Source organism: Doryrhamphus excisus, unplaced genomic scaffold, assembly GCF_037039965.1.
Source record: "Doryrhamphus excisus strain RoL-2023G ecotype Guam unplaced genomic scaffold, RoL_Dexc_Guam_v1.1 HiC_scaffold_24, whole genome shotgun sequence".
In the NCBI taxonomy this organism is placed as follows: Eukaryota; Metazoa; Chordata; class Actinopteri; order Syngnathiformes; family Syngnathidae; genus Doryrhamphus; species Doryrhamphus excisus.
Genome location: NW_027621862.1, coordinates 1,491,019 through 1,510,540, shown reverse-complemented (window position 1 = coordinate 1,510,540; position 19,522 = coordinate 1,491,019). Strand labels below are relative to the sequence as shown.

The following is a 19,522-nucleotide window of genomic DNA, read 5'->3' as shown; positions in this document are numbered from 1 at the left end:
GAATTTGAGTGTGAATGGTTGTCAGTATGTCCAGTATGTGATTGACTGGAGACCACTACAGGATGTATTCCACTCCTACCCTTGAGTCAGCCGGGATAGGCTCCAGCATACCCTCCGACGTAGATGGAGCGACACCACCTACAATGTCCGGCTGTGTGCTCCACTCCTCAGGTAAAACATGCTAATGGGACAAACCATCTTTTTTGAGTCGTCCTAGCGAAATTGAGAGCGAGGTATCCACGCCGCCATCCGTGCGTGACGCTGACATGAGCGGCAAACACTTGATTGCAGTTGTTGCTTAGGGTGGCCCAAGCAGTTATTAGGTTTGGGGGGCAATCACTCTCCATTTTTTTTCCTCCCTTAGTAAATTTCACAATTAGAGACACTTAAGTATGGCAAAACAGGCAAAAAAAATCAGGAAGTGGCACACCCCTTTTCACACTTTCCACTTCAGTGATGATGTAAAGACATTCATGCTTTACATAACACCCCTAATAAATCCCTCGCCACTTTAGTTCATTTATTTCAATCAAGTGATTTATTCTTGTACTCTAAGTAGAAAAAGCTGTGTGCTAAAAAACTTAAGTATGCTTCATTAATACTGAATAGGTTGTAATAGACAGTATTTTTATGTGGAGGGGAATAAAACACTATTATATATTCACTAAATATATTACATAATGAAACATTTAATATACATTGTTATTGCCAACAAAAATCACGTACCGAATCTCCAAATTAAAGTAATCTGACAGTAATGAATGCTTGAGCCCTAATAAATGCCTGGTACTCCCTGCAGTTGAGGCAATAAACAGCCACTATTTGAGGAACTATAAATGGAGTTAAAAATCACAATCACAGTAATTCATCCTTTGGATTAGCACCTCGGGGGTGTTGTAGTTCCTTTTAGCGATTGATACTATTGCAGTGATTGGATTACAGTTTGACGGCCAGCGTGAGGCCGTCTCCTACAGTGAGCATGCTCAGACTGACCCGAGCATCCCGGTGCAGCTTCTTGTTCAGCTTGTCGATGGCCACCGTGTCCAAGTCGTCGGCGGCCGGCTGCAGCACCTTGCCCCCCCAAAGAACCTGCACAGACGGCAAGCGGGCCACATTATTTACTGCACGTTTTGACTTATTTCATGAGTAAAATAAAAACAAAAAAAAGAAGGCATCTTACATTGTCCACAGCGATGATGCCTCCTTTCTTGATGAGCTTCAGGGACTTTTCATAGTAGGGGTCATAGTTCACTTTGTCGGCATCAATGAAGACAAAGTCAAATGTTTCGGCCTCGCCAGCAGCCAGCAGTTCATCTAAATATAATGACAATAACATAATAGTTACGCAACTTGGACAGAGTAATCAATATATGTACATTTCTTGCGTGTGAAAGCACGGAAAAACTATGATATGTAGGAAGGAAGCCATCATGCAATGCAATGTCTTTTAAAAAGAGGGAGAATACCGCCCTCTACTGGGACCTTGTAGAAATAACAGTGTAGTGGGCAATCCATTGCCCAATGATAAAAAAACCAAGTCAAAAATCATTCAATGATATCAATCATGTACGCACTGGCCAACTTTGACCCTGAGGTAACTTTGGTAGTGTATATTATTATTATTATAGTGTATATTATATTATTATTAAATCAAATAAAACTTGTGGATAAAGTTCAGAGCTTTACCTAATGTGGTCAACGCCGGCTGAATGCGAAGATCAATCTTTTTCTCCACCCCCGCCTGTGGAGTCATCAAAGTACACTTATGTGTGTATACTGTAAATACACAAGATTTTACTTACAAGACCTGAAACTTGTGATGAGTTGAGTCATGGTTTTGCAATACGGGAGCAGTACATGACTATTACTCATATTTTGCTCATTTCCTAGGGATGCTCCTATCCGTTATATCAACCACTGAACATGACTAAAAATATTTACAAGAATATGTAGTAGTACGCATTCACAAACGATGAGTATTTTTTTAAAAAGCTGATCGGTATCGGGCATTATCACATACTACAGTATTAATTGGCCCTGTACCCTAGAAACGGCCCATGAATGATACGGGAAAAGGCTGAAATGATACTGTGTCAAAGCCCAGGGCAGTGATACTGATAAAATATAGTTTTACCATGTCCAGTATCAGCCCCCCGTAGCTGTCCACTCAGAGCGCGCTGCTCTGGTATCGTGGCCGTGAAACAACCAATCAGAGAACAGCGCACAAGCGTGTGGACACACAGTTTACACTGTTTAGATATAATACATGAAATAAACTGATGTTTTTTTCTGGAAACAAAATGGTCTTTTGATTAAATAGTACGTGATAATAAGATCATCACATGGTTTGTCTGGTATCAGACCCAGTATCATGCCCCCGCGTGCCAGTATCGGATACTGACACTTGGGGGCATGATGCCTGATCCGTATCGGAATCAGAAGTCGACAGCATAAAACCCTAATCTTAGCATTCCTACTTTTTTTTTTACTGTACCTCTTTCCAGAAGGGTTTGCCAATGTTGACGTATTTTTCATCGATGTCACACGCGACCACGACGCCGTCATCGGGCAGCGCCAACGCCATGCTCAGCGTGTTGTAACCCGTGTACACACCTGCAACAAAAAAGGTACGTCAATTGATTTCACAACACACAAATCACAATTTAGCTTAATGTGTTGGTTATTTGGAAGTTACACTTAATGCCGCACCTCAAATCTCATCCAATTAGTAAAAGAACATATATGTTGATTTATTGTAACATACAAAATATGATATTGCTCAAAAAGGTTACCGATCTCTATGGCCTTCTTGGATTTGATCAGTTTGACCAAATTGGCCATAAACTGCGACTGCTCACAGGCCACCATCATACTGCTGCTGTTGTGCTCCAGTGTCCTCTGAAAGCATCCATGTCCAAAAAAAATACATAATCAGGTCGAATATGAAGCTTATGATTCTAAGGCTAAAACATATGCACACCTCTCTGAGGTTGGCCAAGGCGGGATGCTCCCTCATGGAGTGACGCAGGACGTACTGCAACAGCGGGTTGTTTTTGCCGCCGCAGTGACTTTTGGAGATGTTCATTCTGAAAGATTTTCTCTTCCCTGTGGGGGCGAAAATGAACAGCATAAATAAAAAAACACTTGCTCAGGGTAGGCATTATGTTGATAAAGTGCAGTGGAAGTGGACTTTGTACTACCTGTGCTTGACTCAAAGTCAACTCTAATCCAAACAAAGCAATGTTACACTGTAAACGTGAAACTTGTAGCAAAGAATTGACTTTGTAATGATATTGCTGTGAAATTGCGCCAGTAATGTTAGCACTGTAGCGCACATAGCTACGTATATAGATATGCTACTTAACAAACCACTGTTGTTGTGTATGCGATATACGGCATCTATTGCGTTGTGGAGAGTTACGATGTATTTTGTAGCAACCCCAATGTGTTCTTGTTGACATGTTTTCTGGAATGTCTGACCGTTTCGGGTGGCCCTGAATGCACCAGGAGGCGTGTCGTTGAGGGGAACCAGGAAGAATGCACTGGTGTGTTATTGACCACAGTCATGCGACTTCCGGATACATAACAAGTAGGGCTGTCAATAACAGTTTTTTAATTTACTTAATTAATGACATTACTTTTTTTTAACCGCAATTACCACATTAACACACAGCGTCTTGGCGAGCCACGTCGCACACTTATGACGACAGAAGGAGGCACAGCGACAATGTCTCATTAGTGGTAAAGCTACAGAAACACAAAACCAACAAAAAACACACTTTTAAAACTACGTTCCAACGCCAAAACTAGATGTTTATATTCTTGTGAAACCTATTGTCCCAATATGGACAAACTTTTGTTAGTCATATACAATATAATAAACATTACGGTGTCATTTTACATTAATTGATCTGCAAATGAGTTTAACTTACTTTAACTAGTCTATATTCAACATATATAAATATTAAATGTTAAACATTATATGTTAGCACAAGAAATCTGGCAGTGCACATAATCATTAAACTAACAGTCCTCTAAACAAGGCACAATGGCACTCCTCGTAAGCTCGTAAAACCAAGAAAGTCTCCGTCCTTACCGAGCAAATACCCGGCGATAAAAAAGAACCCCAGTGTGATAGTTCCAACCAGGGTTTCTTTGGATATGTTACGAGAAGGCATACTTTAAAAAACGGGAGTGAAATCCAAATAAACAGCGGCTTAAGCGTGGGATCTTTGGAGTGACGTCATCCGAAGTCGCCACACATGAGGCGGCCTCAATACAGTAACTCCCCGAATAGAGGCGCCGCTTTAAAAGCCAGATCGTCGCCATTACTTGACAAAAATCATTAAAAGTACGTTACAAGCCACCGATTCGTGTATTTAACTTGCGTGAACACCGCGTGTACAAACTACTACTACTACGACAAGTCACGCCGGATGTAGCCCTTCTAAATCACTGCATTAACCGATTTCACGTTTTGTGGGCTTGTTACCGTACTGCCGGGAATAGAGACGAAGCTTGTTCTTATAAAGAAAACAAACGCTGCACCTTGACTGAATTATCAGTTAGTGAAAGATTACAGAAAGCAAGTGAGCATTTTTTTTACCATATAAGCGTCCTCGATAGTGGTGATAATCAGCTGCCTTACCTCCTAGTTAGCAGTTCTGATGTGTTGTGTCTGGTCTCCCTTGGACTGAATTCCAAGTGAACCTTGGATCTCGGTTCACTCAGTCGGGATGCATGCAAGTCACATGACAAGCACCGCCCTTTTAGTTGTATAAGATCATATAATACAATACTCAAAAGCCTCGAATGGCGCATATCTCTTTAGTGGCTGCAATGCTTACCCGATCCTGGTCTGAATATTACAAAGATAGCATAACAACAGATGGTTGTTAACGGGTGTAAACAAAAGGATGTAACAGCGTTGATCCGCCACAAGAGGGCGGTGTTGCATCTACAATGAAGTATTATCGTCTCTGATTGGGTGAGTTGGAGCACCTGTGGTTGCTGGGAGCTTCGAGGCGATTCAAGTCCCAGCTGACAACGAATCAATCATGCTAACAATTTAGTAGTTTTGTTAGCGTAAGTTTTATATTCTACATCTATGTTGCATTAGTAGCTTTCGTTTGTGTTTTTTTCTCTTGCAGTAAATGGTGTCAATATACTACAACAAAATAGGCTATAACTCGCCAAAAGTACATATAATATATACTGTAGTCGTTTATATCCCTGTATATATCCACACTGTATCATAGTCACTTCATTGCACTATTGTACATATTACTGTTATTATATCTTGTCACATTCATATATATTTATATTCAAATCCCTGTATATACGTATCTACACTGTATCATAGTCATAGCCTGTTATAGTTTGTACATATATCTGTCCATTCACAGCTTTATTCTATTTCTTCATTTATTTACTTTATAAATTTGCACTTTTGGTTGGATGATAATTGCATTTTGTTGCATGAGCAATAACAATAAAGTCTAAAGTAAACTAAACTAACCTAAAGTAAACTAAAAAACTAAAGTAAACTAAACTAAAGTAAAGCAAAGTAAACTAAAGTAAAGTAAACTCTAACAAAAACAAAACACGGAGGCTTGGCAGTCATTCCGAATATTCACTTTTCACATTGGAATATTGTAAAATGAAAAGTCTAAAAAGTAGTAACCCACCTACATCAATACTCAAATATAAGACGGCATGATACTGTACCCAAGTTCCGATTTGAAAGCAACTAATTCCCAAATAATTCCAGCAGGGTACACGTGAGGAAGTAACGAACCACAGCATCAAACAAGTGACTCAAGACTTCAAAGGGTAGCTACTGCCATCTGGAGGTTTCCTACAGCCACACCGGGTGTTAATTGGTAAGTTTATTTCTCATTCCGGGAATTTTTTTTTTCTCCAAGTTCAGCCCGATGCTGTCCAAACTGAAGTCTGATTATGGCAGGTTGAGGTTTTGCATAATGACTTTAGTCGGAAGTCGTGCCGTTTCGACTCCGGAGTCGACGCTATCATTGCATTTCCCCATCATCCCCACTCGCCCACGCGCTCTTTCAGGCTTCATTATTCAGCAAACGTGTCAAAAGTTTGAAGTAACGGATCTGAGCGCTGTCAAGTCGCTTGCCTTTCACCCAGAAAATGAAATGTCATGTAAGTACGGTCCTCTCAACTCCTGTGACTTTGGCAGCCGAGTCTCTCCTTGACTGACAGAGCAGCGAGCGATACGACTCCATCAGAGAGCGGCGCCTGACAGTTTGATTTGACAGCCCTCTTCAAAACCAATATACTCCTTGTTCCTGACACTACATCAGCGTGACAAGGGGAGGGGGGGGGGGGGGGGGGGCAGATAACAACGCTCGTCTGCATACACATCAGTACAAAATGTACGACAACATATACTTAAACGTCTTTGCATTTTCACGTCTTTCACGTGTATCTCCTATTCGTTTTCAGTCTGAGGCAGCGTCCATTAATAAGTATATGAATTGTTTAACTTATACAATAACACAAAGACATATATTTGGACTGTAAGTGTTGTTCAACTGATCATTATTCTTAGATTATTTTATTAGATTTATTATTATTAGATTTGCTGCACGGTGGGCATGTGGTTAGCGCGCAGACCTCACAGCTTGGAGACGCGGGTTCAATTCCACCCTCTGCATGTTCTCCCCGTGAATGCGTGGGTTTTCTCCGGGTACTCCGGTTTCCTCCCACATTCCAAAAACATTCCAAATTGTCCATAGGTATGAATGTGAGTGTGAATGGTTGTTTGTCTATATGTGCCCTGTGATTGGCTGGCCACCAGTCCAGGGTGTACCCCGCCTCTCGCCTGAAGAAGACAGCTGGGATAGGCTCCAGCACCCCCCGCAACTCTCATGAGGATAAGCGGTAGAAAATGAATGAATGAAAACTTGTTTACCTGTTTTTTTTTTAAACATTACTAGAGCCCCCCAGACATGAAATAGCACCCCTATAGTCACTTTTACACTTGTATTACCCAGTATAGTAATAAAATAAGACAAATGACTTGTTTGAAGTTAGTTTTAGCTTGGCGTGGGTTAATACCCTTGGTAGGTATTATTGTGTAGGTTTCTTCCCACATTCCAAAAAACATGCTAGGCTAATTAGCGACTCCAAATTGTCCATAGGTATGAACGTGAGTGTGAATGGTTGTTTGTCTATATGTGCCCTGTGATTGGCTGGCCACCAGTCCAGGGTGTACCCCGCCTCTCTCTCACCCGAAGACAGCTGGGATAGGCTCCAGCACCCCCACGACCCTCGTGAGGATAAGCGGTAGAAAATGAATGAATAAATGAATGACTGATATTGGGTGGACTAGTGGTTAGCACGCAGGCCTCACAGCTAGGAGACCCAAGTTCAATTCCACCCTCAGCCAAAAACATGCTAGGTTAATTAGCGACTCCAAATTGTCCATAGGTATGAATGTGAGTGTGAATGGTTGTTTGTCTATATGTGTCCTGTGATTGGCTGACAATAAAGGTCTAGTCTATTCTAGAATGCTACCTTATATTGGCACCATTGTTGATGTTTAATGTTTACATTTTTAGTGTAATAAATATGCAAAAAACCCTTATGACGTATTCCCTGCCATTAGTTGCTAAATATTGTTAAAGTCCCGTTATTATGATAAGCATAAGTTCCCGTTTTAGGTCATAAAATGCATAGACCCAAGGCCTAAATGATTCATGGCAACCCTTTCCATAACTTATCATTAATCACAACCCATTGGCTTAGAATGTATTAATAGTGAACATGCACAGCCGCCATGGCGATACACAAATTCATATCCTAAGTCATCATCGGCACATTGCTCACTCGGCCGGACTCCGGGTGTACGGGGGCGGGAATAATTCGACGCAACAACAAATTATCTGTGCGTTTAAGTGGGAATGTCTCCATGCGATGGCCACAATATGCATTTGCCCTAAGAACTTAACGGGGGGGGATCTTTTATCGGAGTTGTCACATGTTGTGGCTAATCATTGAGAGCGTCGTTAAGATTAGCGCTAATGCATTTCCACCCTCACAGCCCCGGCGTAGCCCTGCGGGGCATCTTTGGTCCCGTTCTGCTCATTTCCCGCAGTCCTCGCAAGCTACGCTAATAAAAAGCTGTATAATTCATGGACAAAGTGCACTCCGGTTTTTGTATGGGAAGGAATTCCAGCCGTGATTCCGATGTAGAATGGTGTTTTTTTTTCCCTGGAAAACTGACTTTAGATATCATTTTAATGCTGCGTTTGGGTTGCCTTGCTGACGCATGCTTGCAGCAAAGGTGCTCTTTAAACGTATCAGGCTGCACGGTGGTCGAGTGGTTAGCGCACGGAACTCACAGCTATTGAGACCTGGATTCAATCCCAAATTGTCCATAGGTATGAATGTGAGCGTGAATAATTGTTTGTCTATATGTGCCCTGTGATTGGCTGGCCACCAGTCCAGGGTGTACCCCGCCTCTCGCCTGAAGAAGACGGCTGGGATAGGCTCCGGCACGCCCTGCAACCCCCGTGAGCATAAGTGGTCGAAAATGAATGAATTAATGAAATATATGATATATATATGATATACTATATATTTATATATACCAGGGGTCTCAAACACGCGGCCCGCGGGCCAAATGTAGCCCGCAGGACACAATTTGGAGGCCCCCGCCTTGATATGAAAGTTTAATGTTAGTGCGGCCCGCGCAAGTTTGATATGGATGCTGTATGGTATCATGTACCCAGAAAAAATTATTACGTTTGATTCATGTTCATGTTAAAGGTTAAATAACTGTTAATAGTTATCCTCCCTATCCGTGTGGAAGTGGTAAGTTTTTGGCTATTTAAGTTGAAAGGAAATAACTCGAAGGCTACCGTTTAGGTCGCTAGCGCTCTAGTTTGCGAGTTAGCATGTGTCTCAAGACCCTGCAGTTGCGCAATATGTTGTAAATAAAAAGTATAAATGTGACTATAGTCGTGTTTTGTCATGTCTACAGGGCTCTAATAATGCTTTGTTCATTTTAATCTGAAAAAAATCATTTGTCTACCCACCAACTATATGTGGTTTTTATTATTTGCTGTTTTATTATTATTATTATATTTATTTATTACTGATTGATTGATTTTCTTTTCTTGATTTGTTTATTTTTCATCTTATTTTGTGCAGAAAAATACAAATTAAGATATTTGAGAACAGTGGAATGTTTTATCAGAGCTTTTATTGTAGAAAATCGGAACCAAAACACTGAAAAAGTTTGTATATTTTTTCTGGTTTTTTTGTAAAACCTGATGCAGTCTCACCCAGACCCTAGCTCCAGTGCCCCCCAGGTAAATTGAGTTTCAGACCCCTGATATATACTATATACTAGTCTAGCACTTCACAACTGATATCGATACCAATGATCTGGAGTCGCAGGATTAGCCACAGTCGACCATTTTATATACGTCGCATCATTTGTATACTCGGAAAAACACGATGGCTGCCGTGACCTCACGGTGACACCCGAGTGTTTTAACAAGCACACGGGGTCAGGCCTAACGAATTGTGTCAGGCGCTCAATGTATTCTTAGTTTGGACAGTTAATTCAGAGGCGAGCGTCTGCTAACGCTCCTCGCCAGCGAGCAAACAAAGGGCCCTCCTCTTCGCTAATGGCCCCCGAGGCTTTGCAACTATCTTATTGATCTGCTGTCACCCAATTTCTCCGTGACTTATGCCCTTCTTAATTCCCATTACTGTGCACACTGAGGCCTTATCACCGGGAACAATAGGCTTGTTGTCACTGCCGGTGGGAGGGAGGGAGGGAGAGGGGGGGTAAAAAATATGAGCCGGCCAATAACAGTCTGAGTTCAAACCCGTGACTCGTAGACTGCCGTAGCCCGCGCAGTGACCTCTACGCTTGTGTAGGCTAGCGTGAATGCTAACTTCAGTCGATACAGTTTTGCAGACAAATCAGAAAATTACATCTAGCATTTTTTATTTATTTTAATTTAATTGAATTTTTTTCATAACCCTCCAGCAGTCCCCTCAAAACCACAAGACGGGTCTCCCCGGCGATGATAAGTTGTAGCGTCCTCGGTTTGCCTTCCTTTCAATTATGTTTCTCTTCTCTTTTTAGACAAAGAGTAATAAAACCATAAATCGTGTATCCGGCAGGAAGGTACGGACGTCCCGTCTCTGAAGTGCAGCTGAAGGCGCCATAAACCACCCACAAAGTCCCAGATAAGGATTTACAGTTATTTAACATCACCTCGTGCCCTAAATCACCCCGATAAGAGAATTAAGAGATATTTGTCCTCCTAGCTATCCACTTCTCAAACGCAGATGGCGAGCGAGGTGTTTGTTCAGGCTCTTTGCTTTGTTGAGGAGTCGAAATGTAGATTAACCGTGCTTGACGTTTGTGGCGCCTTGATTGTGCTCAAAATGCTAACAATTGTGTATCACAGACGTCCTCGATGTGATAAGGATCGTTAATTAGTTGCAGAGTTCTGACAATTTACCCTAAAAAAGATGTTTTCCATGATGGCATCTATATTTTTTGCACAAATTTTTTCCTCAACGTAATAACTGCAAACGTAACACTGAATTTTGCGCTAAATTATTCCATATGTGGGAAAGTGAAAAACTGTAAATGTAATAACTTCCCACAAATGTAATATGAGACAAAATAATTATCTTTGTGGTTGTTGTTGTTTGTTCATTCTTCTTTTAAATAAGGGAGAAGGTGTAAATGTCATTTTGAGGATTTTAACAAGATTTTTTTTTTTGTGGAAAAAATATTATTCAAAGAGTATCATTTGAATACATTAAAGTAACATAAAAATATAATATAATTGTGATAACTGCAATTGTTTTAATAAAATTAATATTACATTATTATATTATTACTATTATTAGATTTTATTATGATTTATATATTAATTATTATTTATTATATATTTTATATATATTATTATATTTTATTTCCACAAAATTTAATAATGTAATTATTACATTTGCAGGAAATTTAGTATTACGTTTGCAGTAAGTAGGCAAATTTTATTACGTTTGTGGGAAATTTATTACATTTGCGGGATTATTACATTTAAAGCCGCAGATTTGTATTACTTTTTTTGTTTATTATGTTTGTGGGCAGTTATTACGTTTGCAGGTGAAACACACGTGTGTGTACCAAATTTGGTGTGCACCAAATTTTGCGGTGATTCGTCTAAAACACCAAAACTTTTCCATCAAAGGTCTTTTCCTCAAAAGTCAAATATTTCTTATTAAATAATTTTTTTGCACCTTTTCTTTTCCTAACATTATGACTTTATTTCCATAATATTTTGACTTTATTACCATAATGTGTGCAAAGCATTATTGGAAGCTCATGTTAATTGTACACCTTGCAATCCAACCGACCTCGGTGTTCACAGCCGGAGTCAAACAGCTGCTTGACTTAAGAATGGGTCACCAAAGTGTGGTGCAGGGACCATCCGTGTACTGTATAGGGTTAGCATTGTTTTTGGACTTTTGTCCAGTCATGGTACTTCCTTTTTAAAATGTGAAAATCTTGCCTCGTCTTGTGGCCCCAATCTGGTGCATAGTCCTGTCTTGTGAATTAAGTGTTGTGACATCCCTGGTCGGTTAATCTTGATCCTAACAAAATTGCAGAAATTCTCGAGCGATTAATGGTCAAATTAATCTTTTTTAAAAATGTATCTCCATGGCTATGGTACAGTCGCTCCACTGATTTGCAGCCAAAGGCTAGCTAGCCATGGATGCGCTAATATGAAACACTATAAATAAGAATCCTTGTTCACTTTGGGCTTCTTTAGACAAAACCCATGACCGGATCCACAGGAAGACATCCATCTTGGTATCCAGACTGGTATTAATATCAAATGCGGCAAAAAGCATTCATTGTTTCCGCCAAAGCCGAGCGTATACGTCGCTTGTAGCGCCCAATGTCCCAGTTTGAACAAAGACGCGTACAGCTCGCTGGAAGTTAGTCACTCGTGTCAGCGTGAAAACACTTATGTCAGTGCCTCGGAAGACGGCAGCCGCTCGCATTCAACGTCTCGTTGCGCTGAGTTCACGACCCTGCAGCTATGATAAATGTCAAGCGGGACAATGTCCCGCTAACTAGGCATGCCACCGCCAGCCAATCATCTCGTTATTGACTGCGAAAGCGTAAGGAGCTGTAATGTGACTCTAAATGCTACATTACCGCCTTATTTATCCGGCTAACCATGTGGGCCGGTTATTCCGGCTGATGCAGTCACTCACTTTGGCCGCGAGCCGAGCTGTCAGTCGGCACCAAACGGGGGGGGGGGGGCGCTGTCGCAATATGTGGCAATATTTGCATCAATACCGACTTATGTAGCGGTGTAGTCATGTGGAGAAACATTACCATCGATTGGCCAACGCTTGGTATTGATTTCTGGGGGAAAAAATATGTGATGGACATATGCCGATAAATGCCTCGGAAAGCTGATCACAAAAATCGATCGGCGAAGGGTTGCCGAGGCTCACTTTCGGTTGTGGGCCGAACGAAATTATCTTGACTTTGGGACTGAATCTGGCACCCTTATTAGGAATGATTGTGGATTTGGAGTTATGAACAGTATTGTTTTCACTTTTAAAATCAAACAGCCGAAGGGGTTGTTCATACCGCAGGAATCGTTTACTTACTCAGATTGTTGCTAGCAGTTTCTTTGATAAGGTCCAGGAGGCGGGCCGACTCGGTTCCGCAGGCCGGATGAAATTATGGAATCGCAACGCGGGCCTGGGTTTGACACGTGTGGTTTTACACACTTGGCTGGCTCGCTGCAGTAGAGTTATCCCCCTAGTTTATGGTCTTCGGATGCTAAATGTGACTTTTTACCACAGTTATGTTTTCTTTATGAAACCAACGGTTTTAGTTCAGAGCTCGTTTTTGCCACGCGTTCATGGGGTATGCGATAACTTTTTGTGTTTAGTGTCACAGAACAATTTTGCTTTCTTGGCGACGGTGCCACTGAGGAATAGATGCGGAGGTGCGGATGCTGAGGTTCTCATTGGGAGTGACCAGGATGGATAGGATCAGGAAGGATAACAATATATTGAAATAACAATATAAAAAATTATACATATATATTATATTTTTATTATATTGTTGTTGTTTATTATATTGTTGTTTATATTATATTATCATATATTTATATAATTATATATATTGAATAACAATGTAAACAAATAATAATAAATATTACAAAAATATTAAATAATAAATAACAAACAAATTATTTACAAATTAACTACAAATTATATTACAAATAATTATTAATAATAATAATAAATGAGGTTCTCATTGGGAGTGACCAGGATGGACAGGATCAGGATAGATAACAATATATTGAATAACAATATAAAAAATTATACATATATTATATTTTTATTATATTGTTGTTGTTTATTATACTGTTATATTGTTGTTTATATTATATTGTTATATTTTTTATTATATTTTTACATTATAATTATATATATATTATATTGAATAACAATATAAACAAATAATAATAAAATAATAAATATTACAAAAATATTAAATAATAAATAACAAATTATTAAAAAATTAATTACAAATTATATTACAAATAATGAATGATAATAATAAATAATAAAAAAAATATACACAAAGAGACAAAATTTTACCATAAATTTTAAACATTAACCAAAAAAAAAAACCCCACAGTAACAAAGGTGCCCAATGTACGCCGACAACAAAGCTAGCTTGCTAGTATTTGCATGCTGACAACAAAACATCCAATTAAAGCCAACCTGTGCGGGGTCACATGAGTGAAGGTATTTACGATACCTTCCAACTGCTGAGGACTCTTGGCGGATGTCTTCCCGTTCACCATACGGCAGCCATATATCAATCCCGGGAAAAGCTAAAGGGTCACTTCGCTATGTATAGCCAGATGGCTTTTATTTTCACCCGGGGTAAGGGGAGGGGGGGTGTCATCTCATCTTTAGGACAGACCCCCCCACCCCAGCCCCCCCACCGCAGTCTGTCAAGTCTTTTAACGGCTGTTGAGTGGTGGCGAGGCAGGCGCTAAGACGGCATTGACACCCCGACCAGACTCCTTTTTAAACGCTCATCTGTTTTCACCGCCATCTATCGGCAACCGCATATAGAAACATGTTCATATTTAGGGGCCTCTTCGGAAGGGGGTGAGCATAATGGCGTATTTAAATCGGAGACAGGTGCGGACGGTTTTGCACCTGCGCTCCTTTACTGTGTGGGCTATGAAGAATGTGGCTTTGCTGGTTTGGGAAATGCCTGGCATGACTCGGAAGATCTGGACAGGAATATGCTAGTCTCGACTATTTATTATTTCTCATATGTTACCTTTTATATTATGAGTCATCATTTCATTACATGTACACATTTATTCCTGCTATATTTCAACTTCCCTACAGTTGTGAATTTATCTTAAAGTGGAACTACTAGGCTTTCTAAGATCTTCCAGAATCTGCACCTATTCGAGCAGTATTTCTTGGGATTTCCGAAATAGTCTGCTTTAATTTAATCCACCTGCGACCCACATTCGGGCACACTCACTCACTGTGGTGTAATTGCTCACGCTCTCAAGCGTTCCCGAGTACTTCTGGACTACTGCCGAAACCCGCTTTGTAATTTTGTCGGTTTAGGAGTTGATAATCTTCGGAGAGCTACTCCAGCATACCTCTGCGACCCTAATGATGATTAAGCGCCATATAAAATGAATCGATGAATGAAAAATGTATTGGTTAGCGTACATTTCGGACCTTCTGGAACAGATTAACGATATTAATGTTGTTTATAAATGCAGTTTCGACCACAGTTTTATTCAGATCATATTGAAATTTAGCGTCTTAGTAACAATAATTGTGCTCTCAACATGATAAAAAATGTAAACTAATATGTTGGATACACTGGTTTATTTTTCCGTCATTTGAATTGGAATCATGCAGTACCATGCTTTTCTAGTTTTTAGTAATTTAACTTATTAAAAAAATGAAAGTACAGTGTAGTAGTTTTCTACAATACAACTGAACCGATGTAGGAATTACAATTCTAAATCTTCTGTCTGAGAAATTTTTGCTCCAATGTAAAACACACGAAAACCCTCCAGGGCGTTGTCCAAACATGGCCGCCATCAATCAGCGATATTACCAAACGCATGTCCATGCACGGGACATGGAGAAACTGCTTCTTTAAGCATTTCTCCGGGAGGCATAAAAGTGTATTTACGGTCACCACGGGCAGGTATAAAAGAAGATTGGCAAACATGAAAATCAAGTCGTCTCGCGGGTGCCATCGAGCGGTGTGCTGCCGTGCTAAATCATAGACGGGGGGGCGGTGGGGGTCTGGAGAGAAAAAAAAAAAAGCGCTGCCTTGGGCGTACGCTTTGCATTTTCTCTCCAGCCAAGTTATTGCAGTCGATGTTTTGCTTCATACCTGTTTTCAGCTCACTAATGAACTTCATCTGTCTTATCCCGCTCCCCCGACGACGTGCCGCACTTTAATGTAACCTATAGTTTACCGTTTATTACCCGCTGCCAAGATTTAAGGATGCTGAGGATCGTGTTTCTGCACATAAGTGATGCGGGATTGATTTCCTTTACAAATATATGAATCACCGAGGTCATTACGGCGCTCCGCTCTTTCATTAAATTGAGCTATATCTCCTGCGACGTTCCCCGGGATCCTTCTGAGAAGCCGGGAATATACCGTACCTCTGCGGAGACTACTTTGAAAATGGCCGACATGTAAACTACAGCTTCATTTATCCCGCCGCCGCGGTGAATAGGTGAGGACGTACTCCGGATGCCCTCCGTGGTTTTAATAATTGAGACGTAGGGAGGCGCGGGATCTTCGGAAATGTAATAAATACTGACAAAGTACTCTTAAAAATAGCAGCGTTGCTTTAATCTTTTGTAATTGTGGAGTACGGGGGGGGGGGGGGGGGCTCGTAACGCATAGCGGCGTGGCACGGGGGGGTAAAATTCCTCACACGTGGCAGCAATATTGACTTTTCAAATAAAAAGACATTCATGTAGATAAGAGCCATTTTGAATTCTCATTAGTCACCACTAATCTGGAAACACGGGCGATATGTTAAAGGGGGGGGGGTGGTGGTGTTTGCGGCCGGTCATTAAAGGAGAAATAAAAGACAAAATAAATCCAATCTTGGAAGGCGAGCTATTAATCATGTTGGCCACCGCTGGCTGGCTGCTTAACAGTTTTATTGAGTCATTCAGCCTGGCTTCCCTGATAATCCATTTATCCTGAATAATACCCCCCCCCCCCCCCCCCTCTTCCCCCCCCACACACACACTTCATCCTCAAAGTGCTGTGATCAGGTGATACTGCTCTCGGGCAAATATTTATTATACTTTATACATTTACTCACCTATACATTAGGTACAGCTGCAGAATTTTATGACCCGATGCAAACTATAAGCACAATAATCCTCTCAAATAAGACATTTATTTCCACCCAGTGCTTCTCAAACTGGGGAGGGGGGTCTCCAGGCATCCATCGCTAGTCTATCTCATAATTTTTCACATAAGCATATATATAAATTAATAAGTAATGCAGTTTTGTGGTTGTATACGGCCTATTATTAGTCAAAAAATATGCATATTTAAGCAAATTGTATGTTATTTTTCAAGCATAGAAATGAACTATCAAATACAAATATGAGCCATTAAGAAGATACATTAAAATTGTGAATGTAGTATAGTCATGGTTCGAACATCACTCCCTCACTCTATATGGGCTTTTCTCAAATGAATTAATATGGGGTTGCATGGTGGTCGAGTGTTTAGAGTGCAGGCCTCACAGCTAGGAGACCCGAGTTCAATTCCACCCTGCGTGGGTTTTCTCCGGGTACTCCGGTTTCCTCCCACATTCCAAAAAAACATGCTAGGTTAATTAGCGACTCCAAATTGTCCATAGGTATGAATGTGAGTGTGAATGGTTGTTTGTCTATATGTGCCCCATGATTGGCTGGCCACCAGTCCAGGGTGTACCCCGCCTCTCGAACCGAAAATAGCTGGGATAGGCTCCAGCACCCCCCGCGGCGACCCTTGTGAGGATAAGCGGTAGAAAATGAATGAATTAATGTCCAGTATATGCTGGTTCAGATGGTTCCGTTAGAGGTTGCTGTGATTTGTTTATTGCATTGAAATGTGCCTGACATTATGAAAAATATGCCTGTGAGGATTAGGTGACGTGTGCATACTGCGTGCCTGTTTACCAAATTACCACCGCGCAGGGTGTGCTTAGCCTACGCTTAGCTTACGCTTAGCCTACGCTTCGGCGCACCTTCGGCACACCGTCGGCGCAGTGGTTTGTCACAAAATTGTCACTGCACCAAGCTAGACACCTCCACCACCCCTCCCATCTCTCCGCAGCTCAGTCTACCACATTACCAAATTGGCGCCATCCAATGAAATTTGAGCCCATTATGAATGTAGAGGGCTGTTGCACTAATTTGATTAGATTAATCTATGCGCTAATCTACCCCATTTCTTTAATTGCCAAAAAGTTAAATAGTCGACCAGAATGGTAATTGCTCACTGACAATGCGCTAGGAAAGCAGGGTTGTCCAAAGTGCCGCCCGGGGGCTGTTTGCGGATTGGTAGTCTTTTTACAAATGTCATTAAGAGGATTTTTTTATAGCTTTTTTTAAATTTATGGAGTAAATACACCAAATGCAGAACAATTCAGTAGCCTAGCCCCGCCCTGAACCACAACAATTCTAAATATACTCCCCTTTAAGAACGATGTTTTAACAGGTTTCAAGCCAAACGAGAGCAGCCTGTCTCCATTCAACATTAGTTGTGCGTCTGTAAATATAGCAATGAGCTTTTTGGAGCGTCGCTAGAGACTTTCTCACACGGTCTCGCCCGAAAGCCCCCAAGGCCTATCAAGTATCGCCAACAGCCCCAAGTACTAGCACCTGACGACATGGCTTTCTGCAGGGGAGGTGCCGCTGTCACAATAAATCACCCGCAGACGGGATACAGTTTAATCGGGCCGGTGCCCCGTTTCACTCGGGCCCCTGCGGAACGCTTCACTAGAATCCGCGTTGCAACGCCTTGCCACATAACCACATAAGCAGCAGTGCTTGATGGTTGACTTAAGCTGGAATTATCCGTAGAAGATAGCGGACAAAGAGCTGTTGATGTCCTCCGTCACGTACAATGATGTACCGTTCCGCCTTTTGACGCCAGATGCAACAAATACGATAAAATCAACTTAGATGCTCTGTTTTATATCCCAACATATTGCACGTACTTTACAAATGACGCGTGAAACATATTTAACGACATTTAAAAGCAGAGCGCCACACTTAAGTCATGTGAGCCGACCCAAGTAAATCAAGATGCCTCAAATCAAATAGAGCAGGAAAGGAATCATAAATCCTGATTTGATTCTCAGAAATCAAAAAAAAAAAAAAAAAAAAATTCAAAGTGAAATCCTTACGCGGAGCATTTGCTGCTACTTTGTGACGCAAATACGCCGCTTTTGATGTGCTATGAGAAACCGACATGATGGATGATAACTTGGGGCGTCGCTCTTTGTTGTGGGACGGGCCTATGTGAGGAGAAGACTGGCTGAATGGAACATGTCACTGAGGCCTTTAAAAAAAAAAACACAGCTTTGAAGTTTGTGAATGATTGCAAGGCAAACACAAATAGAAGATTCCAGCGTGCTGCGGCGGGAAAAAGTTTGCTTTTTTCTTCTAGAAGTAGCACGACCTTCTGTATTTATTTAGAGTCTAGGCGTTACTTTATGTTGCCAGTATGTAAAATGTGATTTATCAAGCCGTGGGGACGGCCCGTGTCATTCCCTTCTGATCTGCTCCAAAAAATACTGCGCTCTTTCATGGGGCCTCTCCCGACTCTCGGCTAACCTCCAACATCTGCTAAGAACCTTCTTAGTTTTTAATATATTAGCTATGAGAATAGCGCAGGTGTTGGACCTCAGCTTCATGCGGTTCCATTCAATACGCTTCTCCCATAAAATAAAATACAACCATGAATGTTACGATGTGTTCAGGGCACGGTGGAATTATCCATTTAGGTGTGATTGCTACAGGCTAAACAACCTCATACTCGCTGTGGCTAGCGTACTAAATCTATTAAGGTAAACGTTCATAAATAGCAGTCGTTAAAACGAAAGATGTTTACTTAATCAGTCTTAAACCTCCAATCACAACTCTTTAGGCTAATGAGCAAATATTTACCACCCATTCATTAATAAGCCGCACCGATGACGATGTTACGTGATGAAATGCATCTGGCAACGAGCCATCATTAGACCTATGCAATAGTCTGAGCCGATAACAAAACTAGCATGTAAGACATAAAAGTACTTTTAGTGGGTAAATAAACAGTCATAGTAAATGTGTGAAAAGAAACAAATAAAAGTTAAAATGAAACAAACTACTTACCAACCTTCCTACCTGGTTCTGTTCCAGAACA

At 41.0% G+C, this 19,522-nt stretch overlaps 1 protein-coding gene across 2 annotated transcripts; it reads right to left on the bottom strand.

The window, feature by feature from the left end:
* Positions 1–510: 510 nt before the first annotated feature.
* LOC131109874 (catechol O-methyltransferase domain-containing protein 1-like) lies at positions 511–4,808 on the bottom strand. 2 transcript variants are annotated; one of them, XM_058062329.2, is made up of 7 exons: positions 4,649–4,808; positions 2,981–3,105; positions 2,793–2,898; positions 2,495–2,613; positions 1,687–1,741; positions 1,181–1,314; positions 511–1,089 (listed from the first exon to the last, which is right to left on the bottom strand). In XM_058062329.2, exons 2-7 carry the CDS (start codon positions 3,083–3,085, stop codon positions 937–939), a joined length of 672 nt encoding a protein of 223 aa, XP_057918312.2. In that variant the 5' UTR covers positions 3,086–3,105; positions 4,649–4,808; the 3' UTR covers positions 511–936. The 2 variants fall into 2 exon arrangements, with proteins under 2 accessions (XP_057918312.2, XP_057918310.2); XM_058062327.2 differs by lacking the exon at positions 4,649–4,808 and adding an exon at positions 4,097–4,257.
* Between the last annotated feature and the right edge of the window lie 14,714 nt (positions 4,809–19,522).

Excerpts from the sequence above, each read along its gene's own strand:
- LOC131109874 (XM_058062327.2), bottom strand. The coding sequence starts at position 4,178 with ATGCCTTCTCGTAACATATCCAAAGAAACCCTGGTTGGAACTATCACA. Across the intron at positions 2,899-2,980 it reads CCTTGGCCAACCTCAGAGAG|AGGACACTGGAGCACAACAG; the intron begins GTGTGCATATGT and ends GGATGCTTTCAG. Across the intron at positions 1,742-2,494 it reads GCAAACCCTTCTGGAAAGAG|GCGGGGGTGGAGAAAAAGAT; the intron begins GTACAGTAAAAA and ends ATGACTCCACAG.